Source organism: Heterodontus francisci, chromosome 23, assembly GCF_036365525.1.
Source record: "Heterodontus francisci isolate sHetFra1 chromosome 23, sHetFra1.hap1, whole genome shotgun sequence".
Lineage (NCBI taxonomy): Eukaryota > Metazoa > Chordata > Chondrichthyes > Heterodontiformes > Heterodontidae > Heterodontus > Heterodontus francisci.
Window position 1 is genome coordinate 57,919,164 of NC_090393.1, and position 18,922 is coordinate 57,938,085.

General features: G+C 44.0%; 1 protein-coding gene across 4 annotated transcripts in view; it reads right to left on the bottom strand.

The window, feature by feature from the left end:
• The window catches only part of rab36 (RAB36, member RAS oncogene family), a 133,539-nt gene that overhangs the window by 39,907 nt on the left and 74,710 nt on the right, over positions 1 to 18,922 (bottom strand). For all 4 annotated transcript variants that reach the window (XM_068055364.1, XM_068055361.1, XM_068055362.1 and 1 more), the window contains exons 3-5: positions 10,741 to 10,832; positions 9,251 to 9,316; positions 5,143 to 5,244 (exon numbers count right to left, since the gene is read on the bottom strand). In XM_068055364.1, the coding sequence (XP_067911465.1) occupies positions 5,143 to 5,244; positions 9,251 to 9,316; positions 10,741 to 10,832 (260 nt within the window). The remainder of the gene's footprint in view (positions 1 to 5,142; positions 5,245 to 9,250; positions 9,317 to 10,740; positions 10,833 to 18,922) is intronic.

An 18,922-nucleotide genomic window follows, 5' to 3' on the forward strand; every position in this document is an offset into this window, starting at 1 on the left:
TTTATAAAACACTGGTACGGCCTCAACTGGAGATTTGTGTCCGATTCTGGGCACCACGCTTCAGGAAGGATCATTCAAGAGGGTTCACAGAAAAGATTTATGAGAATGGTTCCAGTGAGGAGGGACTTCAGTTACAAAGATAGATTGGAGAAAGTGGGGCTGTTTTCCTTAAAGATGAGAACATAGAACAGTACAGCACAGTACAGGCCCTTCGGCCCACGATGTTGTGCTGAACCTTTAACCTATTCTAAGATCAAACTACCTACATACCCTTCATTCTACTATCATCCATGTACCTATCCAAGAGTCGCTTAAATGTCCCTAATGTATCTGCTTCTACTACCACCGCTGGCAGTGCATTCCACGCACCTACCAATCTCTGTGTAAAGAACCTACCTCTGACATCTCCCCGAAACTTTCCTCCAATCACCTTAAAATTATGCCCCCTGGTGATAGCCCTTTCTGCCTTGGGAAAAAGTCTCTGACTATCCACTCTATCTATGCCTCTCATCATCTTGTACCCCTCTATCAAGTCACCTCTCATCCTTCTTCGTTCCAATGAGAAAAGCCCTAGCACCCTAACCTTTCTTCGTAAGACATGCCCTCCAGTCCAGGCAGCATCCTGGTAAATCTCCTCTGCACCCTCTCTAAAGCTTCCACATCCTTTCCTATAATGAGGCGACCAGAACTGAACACAATATTCCATATGGTCGAACCAGGGCTTTATAGAGCTGCAGCATAACCTCGCGGCTCAAACTCAATCCCCCTGTTAATGAAAGCCAACACACCATATGCCTTCTTAACAACCCTATCAACTTGGGTGGCAACTTTGAGCGATCTATGGACATGGACCCCAAGATCCCTCTGTTCCTCCACACTACCAAGAATCCTGTCTTTAAGCCTGTATTCTGCATTCAAATTCGACCTTCCAAAATGAATCACTTCACACTTTTCCAGGTTGAACTCCATCTGCCACTTCTCAGCCCAGCTCTGCATCCTGTCAATGTCCCGTTGCAACCTACAACAGCCTTCCACACTATCCACAACTCCAGCAACCTTTGTGTCATCGGCAAACTTGCTAACCCAGCCTTCCACTTCCTCATCCAAGTCATTTATAAAAATCACAAAGAGCAGAGGTCCCAGAACAGATCCCTGCGGAACACCACTGGTCACCGAGCTCCAGGCTGAATACTTTCCATCTACTACCACCCTCTGTCTTCTATGGGCCAGCCAATTCTGTATCCAGACAGCCAAATTTTCCTGTATCCCATGCCTTCTTACTTTCTGAATGAGCCTACCATGGGGAACCTTATCAAACGCCTTGCTAAAATCCATATACACCACATCCACTGCTCTTCCTTCATCAATGTGTTTTGTCACATCTTCAAAGAATTTAATAAGGCTTGTGAGGCATGACCTGCCCCTCACAAAGCCATGCTGACTGTCTCTAATCAAACTATGCTTTTCCAAATAATCATAAATCTTGTCTCTCAGAATCCTCTCCAATAATTTGCCCACCACCGACGTAAGACTGACTGGTCTATAATTCCCAGGGTTATCCCTATTCCCTTTCTTGAACAAGGGAATAACATTTGCCACCCTCCAATCATCTGGTACTACTCCAGTGGACAGTGAGGATGCAAAGATCATCGCCAAGAAGGTTGAGAGGAGATTTGATAGAGGTGTCCAAAATCATAAGGAATCTGCACAGACAATAAGGGAGAAACTGTTCCCATTTGTAGAAAGATCCAGAAATAGTGGACACCAATTTAAGATGAATGGCAAAAGAAGCAAAGGCGACATGAGGAAAAACGGTTCCGCGCAGCAAGTGGTTAGGATCTGGAATGCAGGGCCTGAGAGTGTGGTGGAGGCAAATTCAACCATGGCTTTCAAAAGGGAATTGGATAACTTTATGAGAAAAAATTTGCAGGGATACAGGGAAATGGACTAGCTGAGTTGCTCTTGCAGAGAGCTAACATGGACACAAGGGGCTGAATGGCCTCCTTCTGTGTTGTAGCCATTCTACTCTTCTTCAGTATAGTTCAATGGAATATTTTACATTCACCCGAGATGGCAGACAGGGCATCAATTTAGTGCCTCATCCAAAAGTAGTGTTCAAGTCTGTGGAGTGGGACTTGAACCCGGAAACTCTGATTCAAAGATGACAGCATTACCACTGAGCCACTGTTGCCATACGATAAAGCACCCTTCATTTTGCATCAACAGTGTGTCTCAGTTCTGACCTCAAAGCAGCATCCTATACAATGTAATAGAAGCAAAATACTGCAGATGCTGGAAATCTGAAATAAAAACAAAAAATGCTGGAAATACTCAGCAGGTCTGGCAGCATCTGTGGAGACAGAAGCAGAGTTAACGTTTCGGGTCAGTGACCTTTCATCAGAACGGTCATCAGAATGTATCCTATACAATGTACCTGTTTGACTTTATCCGACCCTGTTCGTCTTTACGTCTCTGGGAGTGGGATTCTCAATTTGGAGTGTATTAATCAGCAAATTTATTTATTTAGCGATACAGCACTGAAACAGGCCTTTCGGCCCACCGAGTCTGTGCTGACCAACAACCACCCATTTATACTAATCCTACAGTAATACCATATTCCCTACTACATCCCCACCATTCTCCTACCACCTACCTACACTAGGGGCAATTTACAATGGCCAATTTACCCATCAACCTGCAAGTCTTTGGCAGTGGGAGGAAACCGGAGCACCCGGTGGAAATCCACGCGGTCACAGGGAGAACTTGCAAACTCCGCACAGGCAGTACCCAGAACTGAACCCGGGTCGCTGGAGCTGTGAGGCTGCAGTGCTAACCACTGCGCCGCCCCAGTGGGCGGTTTTCTGCTGTAGTGTCATTCTCATTGGAAACTGGGTTGACAATACTCTCATGAACACATGCTATGCCTTTTAAAATTCCATCAGCTGGAAACCTGAATTAAAATTGAAAAAACACCCTACATTCCAATGTAGTGGGTTGGAGTTGAACTGTCTGGCCAGCCCCCACAAAACAATGACTGGGGAATTTTGAATGAATCATTTGTCCAGTCCCCATTAACAAAACATTAAAGGTATCCACTGGGGACATTAAACTGGTGGAGACAAACCACTCAAAGGCAATCACTTGAACAATGGGGCCCTGATTTGGAGAAGGGAATTCCTAGACATGAACTAATTAAATTGCAAGAGGAAATACACACCGAGCCATCATGTGCCAGGCCCACCATATGTGTTTTAAGCTGTTTTCTTTCTCTGCAGACCTGAAAAGCAACTGGACACTGACCAGAGGTGGCCCAAGTGGGGGTCCCTCTTTCTCTCCAGTCCACCTTGCAAGTTTCAAAACCTGCTGGCTGGCTGTAAACACCTAAGTCTATCACTGCGACAGAGACCCCCTGAGAGAACTCATTTGCATCACTGTTTCCAGGAGGACCATCGAATCTGCTGTCCACATCTAAAAGCCAGAAGCCTCGGGACCACCTAGTGCCACCGGATGACAACCAAGTTACCATACTCCACAGACTGTATACTCCTTTTTATTGCTCCAGACTCGAATCTGACCAATCTATCCTTCCCCACTCTGTAATGTGTGTGCGTGTCTGTGTGAACTTCGAGCGAGTGTGTGTGAGAAAGTTGGAGCGTAGTTTATTATTTTACTTAGATCGGTTTTAGTACAATAAAGCTAACCTCTTTTTTCGTTAAACTCAAAAAAACCAATCCGATTGATTCAATTATCATAGTATGTAAATAGTTAAAGACTCACTAAATTGGCAAGCACATTCACTTTTAAAACAGAAATAAATCCTGTTGCGGTCAAACAGGAGAGTGACAAGAGGGGAGTCCTTCGACACCTCCTCACATTGTCCAAACTCATGTCGAGGAGGACCCTTACACAAATGGAGAGGGGGCGGGGCAGTGAGAGAGAGCAAGAGCCGTGTGTCGGTCTGGTTGGATTTCAAAGAATTGCCAGATGTGATATCAATCACAAGTCTATCCAAAATCTCTGCTCCAATTTCACTGAAATTCTTCTTCAGCTTTCAATCCACAAGTGCATTTTCAATCATTTTAACTGCTTCAAAATATGGAGTAGAACCCGCGAAATCTGTAGACCTATAACTCACTCTCTAATCTCAAAAATTTTGTCATGGACTTAATAAAGATTTAAATTGTGTTACAAGATTCAATTTTGTTGAAGAATGGTTCCAAATGAAATTAATTTTAGGCAGCTACAGCCCAGCGTGCATGAGGAAATCAGCTTTCAAGCACGCTGCCAATTGTATTAATTTGGTATCCTAACCTTGGAAAGCATGATAGTTGTGATAACAGTAGAAAAATCACAATAATGCAGAAGCTGTTCATCGGCATTGAAGATACACTGTTACAGGTAAGCCCTTCACTGGTCTAGCATTTCGTGACAGCAGGTGGGTGGGGCAAAGGGAAAGTACCCTGCGCCAGAATGATGAGGTTCAAGGCTTCCGAGATAGTGAGCCTTGGAACTTGTTATACAGCTGGCACAGTGCAATGGCTCACTGGGTAAGACCACAGGAAGTGTGAAGGAAAATGGGGCCACTGCTAGCTTTGCAGCAGCCCTCAGGTAAGTGAGTCTGGGGATCGAGTGAGGAATGGATAGTGCTGGGGGCGGGTGGGGGCGGGGGCTGGGGGAGGGTTGGTGCCAACAGCACCGGCAGCCTCAGGACGAACCAATATTGGCAGCAGGGACCTTAAACAAGTGTTAGGCTCCTTATTTGCATGCGCAAAATGCCTTAGACATAGGTAAAGGATGCCCCTTGTTTATCTTTACTCAATATGGCAGTCAGTGCACTTCTGCCCAGTTGTGTGCACAAGGCTCCTGCCCATTATGTTGGGCCTTACTAAGCAATGTAGTGCCTGAAAAACAGGCACTATGCAGGCCAATTTCAAGGATACTGTGCCAGGCTTAACGCTACATCTGACTGGGGCATTCTTCACTGCAGTCACTAGCAGCTGAGGAAAACAAATAGCAGACTCCTATTGCACTCCAAAGAATACATCTACGCAAAAATAATTCAGCAGTCGATTTAATGGTGTTCCACAACTAAACAGGCAACTTTTTAAAGTTCTGGTAATAGATTTTTTTGTATGTACTCACATTTGCAGGTTGTATGGAATTCCAGCAATTTCAAACCGCTCGATTTCAAAATCAACCCCAATTGTAGCCTTGTAGTCTCGGTCAAATACATTTTTACAAAATCTGAAATTTAAAAAGGATCAAAATAAATATTACTTCAATAAAATGAAAAAGTCACAGTAAAAGAAAGCAGTTTCAGGTCCATAATCCTACAATGGAGGAATGAAACAGACATGGTATCACCTAAATAGATGAAAAGATAAATAAATACAAGTGAAAATAAAAAATAACATTTTGCTGAATTAGTAGTTTGAAGTCAAATTATTAGTCAAATAAATATCCAGGAATAGAATTTCCTCTTTGGTATGGATCCAAGACAGAATATCGGGATTTGTGTCTGCTGAGGGGCTCCGCCTCCCATTGCAGGACCCATCCTCCGCTGAGTGACGACTCCTCCTCTGCCATGGGCCCGTACTCCTGCCACATGTCTCCCCCTCCTGATCATTCTGGCAGAGGCCCGCCATGGAGTCCGATACTGGGAGTACCGGACCCGATCTTCCCGTCAGCGGTGAGGCTCCGTGGTGGCTCCCCCCGCCACTGGGTGACGGGAGCTGGCTTTGCATGTTGAAATGAGCACCATGAATACATTTAAATAAACTTACCTCTCATCTTACTGGCACTCCTGTGCCTTCACTTGCCCGTCTGAGGAAAGCAGGTGCGACACTAGTGGGGAAGGGGGTGGGGGGGAAAGAGTTAAGATTTTTTAGTGGGGGAGGATGGGGTCAAATAATCATCATGACTGTAGGGGTTGGTGGGAAAGTGTGAACTTTGAACATGGGGGGTGGGTGGGGGGGCAGGTCATATTTGTAAGGTAAGTATGGGGGGGGCGGGAAAGGGCAGGTACTTAACTTTGTTATGGGGGGGGGGTGTGTGGAAAAGGGTGTTTGGCAACCATGGGGGGTGGTGTCTCTTTAAAAATGTAAATCTACCAGCAGGGCTGACTGCCCTTTAAAAATGGTGCCACCACCTGTGCACAGGCAGCTGACACCATTGCCGGCATTATACAGCCCGCCTCCTCCCTGGGGAGGGGCGGGCTGACCCGGGTATTTAAATGAGCTGCTGCATGGTAGATTGTGGTGGCTCGACGGCCCGCCATTTATTTTGCCCGCCGCCACTCCTAGCAGCAGGCGCTTAAAATGCAGCCCTTTGTGTGTCGAAGTGTTTCCTAATTTCACTCCTGAAAGGTCTGGCTCTAATTTTTACACTATGCCTTCTAGTCTTAGGCTCCCCAACCAGCAGCAACAGTTTTTCTCTATCTACTCCTTAATAAATTGAAAACTTTGATCAAATCACCCCTTAACCTTCTAAATTCCAGGGAATACAACGCTAGTTTGTGTAATTGCTCCTCGTAATTTAAATCTTGGAGTCCAAGTGTCATTCTGGTAAACCTATGGCACACTGCCTCCAAAGCCTCCAAAGTGGTCTAACGAAGGTTTTGTATTCTAGTCCTCTAGATAAAGGCAAGCATTTCATTAGCGTTTTTGATTATTTTCTGTACTTGTTCATGACATTTTAACAATCTATGTACCTGGGCCCCAAATTCTTTGGAACTCCACTGTTTCTAGCTTTTCACCATTTAGAAAGTACCCTGTTCTTTCCTTTTTAGTTCCAAAAGGGATAGCCTTGTATTTGCTTATATTCAAATCCATTTGACACAGTTTTGCCCAATCATTTAATCTATCAATATCTCTTTGTAATTTTAAGGCTCTTACACTGCTTACAATGCCATCTATCTTTGTGTCACTGACAAATTTGGATATGTGGCTTTCTATCGCAACATCTAATTCGTTAACAAATATGGTGAATAGTTGAGACCTAAACACAGGTCATAGCAGGACACCACAAGTTACATATTGCCGATTAGAGAACCATTATCCCTACTCTATCTCCTACCACCCACCAATTTCCTAACCAGGTCAACATATGCATTCAATTTCATGAGCTTCAACGTTAGCTTGCAGTCTCTTATGAAGGACTTTATCAAATGCCTTCTGGAAATCCAGATAAATAACATCCATAAACAAACATTATTCTGTCCTTTACTCCCCTCTTCAAAAATTCAATCAGGTCCATCAGACATGACCTACCCTTTACAAATCCAAAGCAACAGAAACTCTCACTTAAGTCCAGGATCCAGTCTAGCCTGGTCTGGGCAGAATGTCTGGCCATTCATCTGCAACCACAAAGTAAATGTGGGGCCTCAACAGTATTGATGCATTAACTACTTTAACATAGAGCGAGCTAATAGGTTCACATTAGACTACAGGCAAGTTCTTCTGTCTGCTATCGGACAATGTGATACACAGTTGACTGGCATGAGTTACAATGCTGATTGTGGCTCGATCACTGATTAGCAAGGATAGAACTTGCACAAATGCTAAGAGTGCCTTTCCCTGATCAGCTAATTTTGTGTTATTTTTGCATCAGTGAAACACATGCATTAAAAATTCATTGTATGAATTTTCTAGTACCTCTTAGCCATCAGGGAGGTTATTGTGCATAATTGGAGTCAGTGTGGACCAGTTACCAAATCAGTGGACACAAGTGCTCAGGGAACCATGCCTTGATTTCTCCATTGGAGGAAGAGCAATCTTCTACCACAACTACATAATGACAAACGTCCATCTCATCATGTGAGTATCTGACATCCAACACTCTCACAACAAACAAATGCTGGGCAGGAGATAGTGGGATGTAGGCATCACAGACAAGGCCAGCATTTACTGCCTATCCCTAATTGCCTTTGAGATAGTGGTGATGAGCTGCCATTTTGAACGGCTGCAGTCTGTGTGGGGTAGGTATACCTACAGAGGGATCAGGTTGGATGGTTACTTGTCGGCCAGTGGCTGACATGAAGGGCCGAATGGTCTCCTTCCCTGTTGTAAATTTCTGTTGTTTAGAGAGAGGCTTTAATGCAGTTAGGTGAAAGATGTGGATATGACTGCTGGGTTATATAGCTGCATTCACATCAAGGCTCACTACCAACACAAAAACAGTAGTATAACAACACGGTAATACTCTGCAAATACATGTTAAAATAGAGGTGAATAAACAACCTCAAATTTTTTCTGTCTCTGCAGCCACAATATAAGACAGAAATCAGTTGAAGCTGCTGTGAAGCAGAAAATATACTATGCTGTTCCACTGGTTTTCTTAAATGCTCACTCATCCAACCTTTGTTGCAAAACTTTTGGGATGCAACATGTTACTGCAGTCAATTTCAGAGTATACTTTCCACTGAGTGCTCTGAAGATTGTGAACTTCAACAGGAGTTCAGCTCATAATGCTAACATTCCAGCATCAAGGTGAACAAGGACTGGATAGTTAAAACAAAAGTCTGCCTTCCTCTTCAAGAGGTCATTAAAGATCACATGGCTGTGTTTGAAGAATGTACCCTGGCAACCTTTCCTCCTTAAGCTACCCCCCCCAAAAAAAACACAGATCAACCAGTTAAGGGGTAGCATTCTTGCCTCTGAGTCAAAATGTCATGGGTTCAAGATCCACTTCTGTGACTTGAGCACACAAGTTTGGTTGACACCTCAGGGCAGAACTGAGAGAATGCTGCACTGTTGGACGTGCCGTATTTCAGATGAGACATTAAACTGAAGCCTCGAAGGTCCTCTCAGCTGAATGTAAATGATCCTATGGCACTATTCAAAGAAGAAAAGGAATTCTCCCGATGTTGATCAACACTTATCCCTCAATCAACATTACTAAAACAGATTACCTGGTCATTATCTCATTGCTGTTTGTGGCATCTTGTTATATCAAAACTACCAAATTGGTTGGAAATCACTTTAGCAAATCCTGAGGTTGAGAAATGTACTATATAAATTCAGGTTCTTTCTTTTGTTTGTTCTCTGGGATGCTGCTGTGTGCAAAATGGTTGCCATGTTTTGCTTATAAAACAAGAGTCAATGTACTCCAAGAAGTAATTAAATTTGTGATGAACCATATAAAATATTTCTTTTTTTCCTTCAACTGCAGAAAAAGAGCTTGGTGTCTGTGCAACTTAAACATATTAGATTTGCCTCAGATTCATAATAAATGGATATAAGTAAACACTCACCTGTTAATAAGGCATGTCTTCCCCACATATAGGTCTCCAACCACCACTACCTTTGACATTTTGAGTCTGTAGGGATGACGACATAAAGCTTCATTTTATGTGAAGTAGTTTTTGTTCCTGCATGCACCTTCCATTCTTTATCCCTGGTCTACTCTATGTCTTCCTTCCTTGCAGTTCACCCATACAATAGATCCCCCTGCCTTAGTACGCCTCCCTACAACAAAAGGGTTTCCAGAAAATCTACCTCTTTAATTGTGCTTTTAGGCAACCACCTCTAATTCCTGCTCAAACTCCGACCCCCACTTTGTGAAGCACCTTGGGACTTAGTATTATATTAATGATCTTATGCAAGTGTATGATATTGGTATTAATATTTTTTTAGCAAAACTCAAACATAAACATGCTCAAATATTGATGAAAAACTACTCCTCAATGAACTTTACTCAAGTAATGTGCTTCATTTCAGTGCCGAACAGTTCATATGTAAAGAAGGAAAGCTCAGACAGTGAGGCTATCAAAAGTGAATAGTGACTCTGGTACTTACTGTTCCATTTCAGCTTTTAGCTGTCACCTTTGGCTATCTTAGTGATAAGTTGGTAACCCTACTTCTGGTATGATTACCACAAGCTCAATTTATGGTTAGGAATCCTATGCAGCCATAATACATTACACCAAATTGAACCATGTTTTATTTTGAAATTGTAACAGGTTCCAGGATGATAGAAACTGGACAGAGGATGAATGATAATTCTCTTTTATTTAAAAATGAAATTCAATTAGAGAAAAAAAGGACAAGTTCAAATTTAAAGTTTTTTTTATACAGTTAAACATCTGTATATAAAAAAGCAGAATTTTGGAAGGAGACATCAATGTAAGGATCCTCCACAAAATGAGCTTGTGAATGGTCAGGAAGAAGATACATTCATCTCATCAATAGAACTGGATTCAACGTCAGATCCCAGAGTGAAAGGAGAGTTTGGCAACTCAGTAGACCACCCAACCCTATATTCAAGTTTTCTACAAAAAACTTGAGAATTTTCTCGAGATATTTTGAAAGTAGATGTTGTTAAGTATAGAGCTTTACAGTACAGAAGGAGGCCATTCAGCCCCTTATGCCTTTAAAGGCTCTTTGAAAGAGATATTCAATTAGTTCCACTCCCCTGCTCTTCCCCATAGGCTTGTAAATATTTCCTTTTCATAAAACACCATTCTTGTATTAATCACCCGGTCACATTATCTTCTCAGCCTTTAAAGTAACTTGATATCAGTTGCTCAACTCAAATAATGCTCCCATTTATTTAGTAGAGTGATTATTGATCAGGCATTGCCTACAAAAATGAAAAGAGTAATTCATCAACTAGTCCCCTTTCTTTAATATCAAGTTGCATGAGACAACAGAAGGAACACTGTATCTTAATTAAATTATCCTCTTAAAAAGCTGACTGAGCCAAGTCTCAGATATCTTTCACTGCAAATCTCAAATTACTTACCCAACATTTCTGGTTTGTCGTTCTTGGCAGGCATATTTGACTTGAACATGGAACTGATCTTTTAACTGGAGACAAGCTTCAGGTATGTAACACTGCAGCAAGATTAAAAACAGATTATTGTCACAGAGTGTCCAGTCAAGTAAGGAACAGATACCTGTGTGCTTATGTGGATAGCTTTAACAGAGAGCGTCTTGATTCAGACCATTCAGCAGTGTTATTTCTAACATTAACGACTCCTGTTGAGCTACTCTAATGGAATACTGCAGTTATCAACCCAATTTGAACTCCTATTCTTCTCTAACCCCAGGACAGTTGTCCAAAACTCCAACCTATGCACTAGACTAGGAGACAGAATTCAGTGCACATCATTTTAATGAAGAGTGTCTTGATTTTTCCATTTTCCAATCTGAAGGAGAACAGCAAAGAGTTGCAAGGCAGTACAAGGGGACTAAAACAGGAATAAAGGAGATCTTTAATGCCAAAAAAAGGAATGTGAACTCAGTACAGGTGAACACTCTCAACAATCACAGTTATAGTCAGTGGTAGCCAATTGAGATGTTTGGGTCAATTGCAACCCCAGCTGCATGGCAGGAACGATGCAGGTGGGAGAGGGGTAGGGGTGATGGAGGTGTGGGGTCATGCTGTATTCCTGATGCATTCCTGCACTTCACTATTTTTACTCAGCTGACTTCAGGTATGGGAAGGCCACCCACCCCAGAGGAGTGGGGGTCTAATTTAAATAGCAGTGTTGTGTCCTGATGATTTAAATGAGCTTGAAATCATGGGAACCACTCTGCCTATTTGCAAACAATTGTTGTTGCCTTTGTATGCTCTGCTCACATGTAGATAAGGATTTGAGCAATAATATTCCTCAGTGGAACATATTTTCAGATTCCTTTTGAGTAACAGATGCAACTGAATATGGCGGAAATAAAACAGCAAACTACCAGGCAACTTTTAATCAACCAGTTTAACAATCAAATTCAATTTATGTGAAAAACAAGAAGTGGTTGCTCTCATTGGTTATGCTTCACTCCTTGAATAACCTACTGCCAACTCACTTCTGCTAATGCCATTCTGTTATTGACCTTTGGGAGGAATGAAAGAACAGCCTCAGCTGACCTCTTTCTCACTTCCCCCTTCCCTCTGCAGAGATTCCATTTGATGTCTGGGCCTACCTTGTTGATAGTTCAGATGAGGTCATAAATGGACTAAAGCCCTCATTTTAACAGCATAAGAAAGTTCTGAGAAAGAAAAGATCACTGAAAAGAACTTGAATGTGAAATAAAAATAGAAAATGCTGGAAATACTCAGCATGTCTGGCAGCATCTGTGGAGAGAGAACCAGAATTAGAGGCCGGAAGTTTACAGTGGGAGTTGGAGGTGAGCCTGCCTCCGCCGGGCCTGGGCAGCCATGACAGGATTTTACGCTCCCCAGGCCCTTAGTTGGCCTTCTGAGGCAGGATGTCGCGCCTCCAAGAGCTGCAGGCCCTCAGTCTCAGCAGTGCCACCAGGAGTGGTGACCACTGCTGGGACTGCAGGCAGCTTCAGCAGCATGAGGTAACAAGCTAAATGCCCCGGAAACAAGCTAAATGTCTGCAGCTTCGCCAGGGACAATTAGCGAGAAAAGGGGAGTCAGTTGGGATGGGTAGGAGGGAAGTGTTGTGTAGTAGGGGGTGGTTGGGCCTTGGGGGGCCCTCCATGGGGCACAGGGTGCCTGATCAGGAGGGTCCTCCCCATATCCCGCAAGAAGGCTGCCAGGTTTTAGTTTAGATAGTTTAGAGATACAGCACTGAAACAGGCCCTTCGGCCCACCGAGTCTGTGCCGACCATCAACCACCCATTTATACTAATCCTACACTAATTCCATATTCCTACCACATCCCCACCTGTCCCGATATTTCCCTACCACCTACCTATACTAGTGGCAATTTATAATGGTCAATTAACCTATCAACCTGCAAGTCTTTGGCATGTGGGAGGAAACCAGAGCATCCGGAGGAAACCCACGCAGACACAGGGAGAACTTGCAAACTCCACACAGGCAGTTCCCAGAATTGAACCCGGGTCGCTGGAGCTGTGAGGCTGCGGTGCTAACCACTGCGCCGCCCCACCAAAATGGTGGTTTACTTGGTGGCCTCCTGGAGGACCTCAGCCACCCACCCGCCATTGGTAAAATACCAGCGGTGGTAGGAGGAGGGCCTTAAATGGCAATAATTGGCCACTTAAGGGCTTTGACTGGCCTGGGGCAGGCAGGCCGTTTCTCGCCACCGCTACCCCTCGTAAAATTGCAGCGGGAAGGCATTGGGAATGGCACCGCACCCACCCCCACCTCCCACTCAATTTCACGAACCCGGCTCCCACGCCCCCACCAGCCTGCTCCTGTTGGGGCAGGGGGGGGGGGGCGTAAAATTCCGGCCTACGTTTCAGGTCAGCGCCCCTTCATCAGCACTAGTGTGATATGACGAAGGGTTACCGACGTGAAATTTTAACTCTGTGCCTCTCGCCACAGATGCTGCCAGACCTGCTGAGTGTTTCCAGAATTTTCTGTTTTTATTTCAGAGTTCCAGCATCCACATTACTTTGTTCTTGCATCTGAAATGTGTGTGAAACAGAAAGAAGCTGGGACACTCGCTAACAGACCATTTGAGGAGCGTAGGATCAGTCTGAGTCAATTCTCCTTTGCTCGCACAGTCTATGAAGAAACACCCAACTTTTGCTCAGCCCAGGAAAGCTGGGCTTAAAATAGGTTTTCACATGAAATGAGTGTGTGCCATCTCAATCCAGCCACCTTAATTTAGCTCTAAATTTAACAGTAACTGCACTTTGAAGTAATTCACTATTTCCGATTTGCTTTGTTTTCAAGAGAAGTGATAAAGTATTTTTTTCCAATTGGGTATTGCACTCAGAAAGGTTGATGTGGAAACATGGCAGAACATCACACTTCTGAGATGTCTGGGGGCCCAGAAGCACTTTGGGTGATTCAGACTGCATCTAACAGTGTTGTATCTTTCTTAGGATAGCTGATGCTGACACTTGGTGCCTGAAATGGTAATGTTCCATTCCCCAGCACCAAGACCCCTCATTTTGACAAAGACTTCATTTACAAAAACAAATGTAAGAAAAAATAAATTTCAACTAAAACTGAAAATAAGTTATGATGCTGGGGAGAAGTTGAGAATGCATAACTGAAACCTGTCCAGTCAGTGAAGGAAGAGGAAGAAGACACTGAAGATGAACAAACACTGTAACTCGATCTTATAGTTGCAGCCAATAGCTCAGATACTTAGTCACATCAACAACTGATATTTATATAGCATCTCTAATGTAATAAAACGTCCCAAGGCCCTTTACAGGAGCATTATAAAACAAAGTATGACACTAAGCCACAAAAGGAGATATCAGGTTAGATGGCCAAAAGCTCAGTCAAAGAGGTAGGTTTTGAGGAATGTCTCCAAGGAAGAACGTGAGATCGAGAGGCGGAGAGGTGTAGCGAGGGTATTCAAGAGCTTGGGGTCCAGGGAACTGAAGGTGCAGCGCAGATATCTTGGAGGGTTGTGGGACTGTAAGAGATTACAGCGATAGGGAGGGGCAAGGTCATGGAGGGATTAAAAAACAGGAAGAGAATTTTAAAATCAAGATGTTGCTTGACTGGGAGCCAATGTAGGTCAGTGAGCACAGGGTGCAAGTTAAGACACGGGCAGCAGAGATTTGGATGACCTCAAGTTTACGGAAAGTAGAATGTGGGAGACCAGCCAGCAGTGCGCTTGAATAGTCAAGTCTAGAGGTAATGAAGGCATGAATGAGGGTTTCAGCAGCAGATTAGCTGAGACAGGGGTGCAGTTGGGTGATGTTCCAAAGGTGAAAATAGGCAGTCTTCGTGATGGCACGAATATGAGGTTGGAAGCTCATCTCGGGGTTAAATGTGACACCAAGGTTGCGAACAGACTGACTTCATCTCAGACTGTTGCCAGGGAGAGGAATGGAGTCGGTAACTAGGGAACAGAGTTTGGAGTGGGGACTGAAAACAATGGCTTCTGTCTTCCCAATATTTAATTGGAGGAAATTTCTGCTCATCCAGTACTGCATGTCAGATAAGCAGTCTGATAATTTAGCAACAGTGGAGGCGTCAAGAGAAGTGGTGGTGAAGTAGAGCTTAGTGTCGTCAGCATACATGCGAAAACTAATGCCATGCTTTCGGATGCTGAGGGGTAGCACGTTGACGAGAAATAGGGGAGAGCCAAGGATAGATCCTTGGGTGATACCAGAGTTAAAGGTGCGGGAGCAGGATGAGAAGCCATTGCAAGCGATTCTCTGGCTACAATTAGATAGATAGGAATGGAACTAGGTGAGAACAGTCCCATCCAGCTGGACGACAGTGGACAGGCATTGGAGGAGGATGGTGTGGTCAACTGTGTCAAAGGCTGCAGACAGGTCGAGAAGGACGAGGAGGAAAAGTTTACCTTTGTCATAGTCACGTAGGATGTCATCTGTGACACTGCCCGTATTTTAAAGGATAGGATAGAGGAGAGATCTGCACACCAAGAGACACCAGGCACAAGGAGCCAGGGCCGGGGGAAAGGATAACTCAGATGCCAGTTCATTGGAGGGCAAGCCTGCACATGGGTTCTGCTGCAGATGAGGGCTGCAATCGTCCAGTCTACAGAAGAAGGTTGATGGGTGTACACAAGGAAATGCTTGATACACTGGAAAGCCTGCCAGAAAGCCTATGGTCTGAGTGTTGATGTAGAAGATCAGACTGCTGCCGTCTGGGTACTACTGTTCAAAGGTGCTTCCGGGTGTCACAGCAGTCCATCAATCTGTTCTCCAACAGATCACTGGGATTGCTGAGGCGAGCCCTGGGAAAGCAATAGTGGTTCTAGTCCTGTCTCAGGATAATAGCGTTCCTGCTCCCACCCCTGAGGAGTCTTTTCTGTTGCTGTCAGCCAGTCAGCTGCAGCCTAGGCTGAGATGGTGCAGTCTGAAGCTTGGTCCTCTTGGCCCATGGCTTCTCCAGGTCACCCTCCGAGCACGTCTGCAGTCTTCTCAATTGATGGTTAGCAGCCTTCCACCAGCCATACTGCAGTCACCTCATAGGTGCACTAGGATAGGCAAACGTACATAGCAGACAGATACTAAGGGAACACACAAGAGTGATTAGTTTATTTTCATATGCATTAGGTCATGATTTAATTTATAAATTTGGTTTGGAATATGCATTTTCTGTTGACTTCTATTTTTACATTGTTGGCAAGAGGACAATTTGATGATCACTGATAGAGGGAAAATAAGGAGTGTGGGATTATTGGTGAATGGGGAAGTGTGGTTGAGGTTACTGGTATTGCTCATGAATTATTTGACCATGTCGAGCCCAGGCAGAAAGAGGCTTTCTACATTGTAGTCTCTGTTCTTCTTCCTGTTCTTCCACATCCTGTCGCACTTCCTCCTCCTCCACCTTGTGCTCCTCAGCTTCTCACCTAATAGGTGGTAGCAAGGCCTGCTCTCTCATAATACTACCACCAATCTTGATAGCCGCTCAGCTGAGTACTGCATGGTTCCTCCAGAGTGCATGGGTTCCGAACCGGAGTCATGAGCCATGTCAGCAGTCATGGATGTCATCACCATTATCAGCCAGTAGCCAGTCTTTGACTTGCCGTGATGGTTTGAATACAGGTAGCACAGAGGACTGCCGCAGAATGAATTCATCATGACGACTGTCAGGATAACAGATATTCGCCTCCATGATGTGCTGCCTGTGGCTGCAAACCAATTACACACTGAGGGAGTGGAATTACTTTTGATTCAGGAAAATGGCAGAGTTCACATGTGGTGCAGGCAAGGCAATGTGCATATAGTCAATAGCATCATAGGGAAGACTGCAATCTGAGCAAACCTTTGTGCTCGCTCCGACTACTTGTCTCTTGCAAGAGGGAATGAGATAAAGCTGTCTCTCTTTGTATATCAAGCCTCAGTGACCTTCCTTATGCAGCAGTGTATTGCAAACTAGAAAACGTTGCTTACATCTCTAACAGCAGGCTGGAAGGATCCAAATGCATAAAAGTTAAGAGCCATAGCTGATTGACAGCCACAGGCCATGCTGTCGTTTCCCTGCTTTGATGTTGCAGTTGTGGCTGCCGCAGTTGGAAGATTTCAGTCATGACCTCTTTTGTGAAGCAATTGGTCATTGCTGAAGTTAGGGTAAGTAAATTGCTCCCTAAAGACTCTGTGCGATTATGGCCTCCTGCTCAGAGCCCTTCTCCCTGAGAGGTTGTTTCCGCTGGCTGGGGAATCTAAAACACGGGGGCACAGTCTCAGGATAAGGGGACGATCGTTTAGGACTGAGATGAGGAAAAATTTCTTCACTCAAAGGGTTGTGAATCTTAGGAATTCTCTACCTCAGAGGGTACTGGATGCTCAAGGGCATTTAGGGATGGGCAATAAATGCTGGCCTGGACAGCGACGCCCAAATCCCATGAATGAATAAAATAAAAGTTGAATATATTTAAGGCTGGGTTAGACAGATTTTTCATCTCTCAGGGAATCAAGGGATATGGGGAGTGGTGGGAAAGTGGAGTTGAAACTCAAGATTAGCCATGATCATACTGAATGGCAGAGCAGGCTTGACAGGCCGTATGGTCTACTCCTGCTCCTATTTCTTATGTTAAGTTCCCCTTCCTCTTTCTCCTCCTTTGAGCTATATATCCTGCTCTGTGTGGCCTCTCTTCATTCTCCCAATCATGCGCAATTCTAAGAGGAAGGCCTAGCAGGCCACCTATATCTGGAAGCAACTTATTTCAGCGTATGCTTTTAAATGAACAAAAACTTCTTCAAGTACTAGCCAGACCACTCCCTGTAGACTATTCAAATTTAGGTAAGTAAAAAAAAAAGCTCCAGAAACACATACAATCACATCTGCAGCCAGAAGAAATAACCCAGCAACTAACCTCTAAGTAATTCATGGCTCCTATAGGTAGGGCTGGTGGTGGTGGGCGGTCCTTCATGCTGTTTAAGGCTGGGATAATGGTTTAACGTTGTGCTCAGCTGTGCACGGTTAAGCCATGGCATAGGCTGGAGTGTGGTGTTCAAAAATGGCAGCACTGTTGTCAAATCAGCATTGTACACTCATTGATGTAACGATCTGGCTGCTCTGTACACTGCTGGCATTAGGTGCACACGCATAAACCCCTTTACCAAGGTGGCATCTGGTGCATTTCCCATCTGAAATGTGAACATGTATTGCGGACGCCATTTTCGCACGGTAGGACACATACTGCCTAAAAACTGGGCACTACAGAGCCGAATTTAGTCCCAAAACCACAAAAATTCGCATGAAAACTCAACAAACCCATTAACTTCACTTATGACTGTTTTCTAACTTTCTTAATGAACTGCTTCGAATACATCCACTCCCAATTCAGCTTCGTAGCTTACCAACAACACACCTTTCAGATGCCCTTATACACGGCGGACAAACAGTAGTAAAATGCAAACTTGGAGGTAGGAATTGCTAGTGCAGGACACGCAACAGCCTGAACCACTAAACCTGAACTAACAACAATTTCATTGTTGATACAAAAGCTTAAGTCTCACCTAATCTTGCAGCAGTTTCCTTGGTAACATAGCATTCCATTTTAATATAGGAAGGGACAGCACCTTGGTTTCACAGATTGTTTCTGATAAAGTGCATCAATAATTTTTAATGCAACATTCCAATTATCATAATGTTGTACCATGGAAGGGCTGCAAAGGCTGGACTGTCAATAAATCCCTGCTGTGAATAAGTCAGGGTGGAAAGAACATAAGAACAAAAGACATTGAATTTAGAGTAGGCCATTTCAGTTCCTCGAGCCTGCTCTGCCATTCAATATGATCATGGCTGAACTTTTACAGCAACTCCACTTTCCCATCCTATCCCTATATCCCTTAATTCGCTTTGTGCCCAAAAATCTATTGATTTCAGTCTTGAATATACTCATCGACTGAGTACCCACAGTCCTCTGGGGCAGAGAATTCCTGAGATTCATTAGTTCCTGAGTGAAGACATTTGTGAAAAGGAAATCATGTTTAACCAATTTATTGCAGTTCTTTGAGGGAGTTACATGTGCTGTGGATAAAGGGTAACGGGTGGATGTATTGTACTTAGATTTCCAGAAGGCATTTGATGAGGTGCCACATCAAAGCTT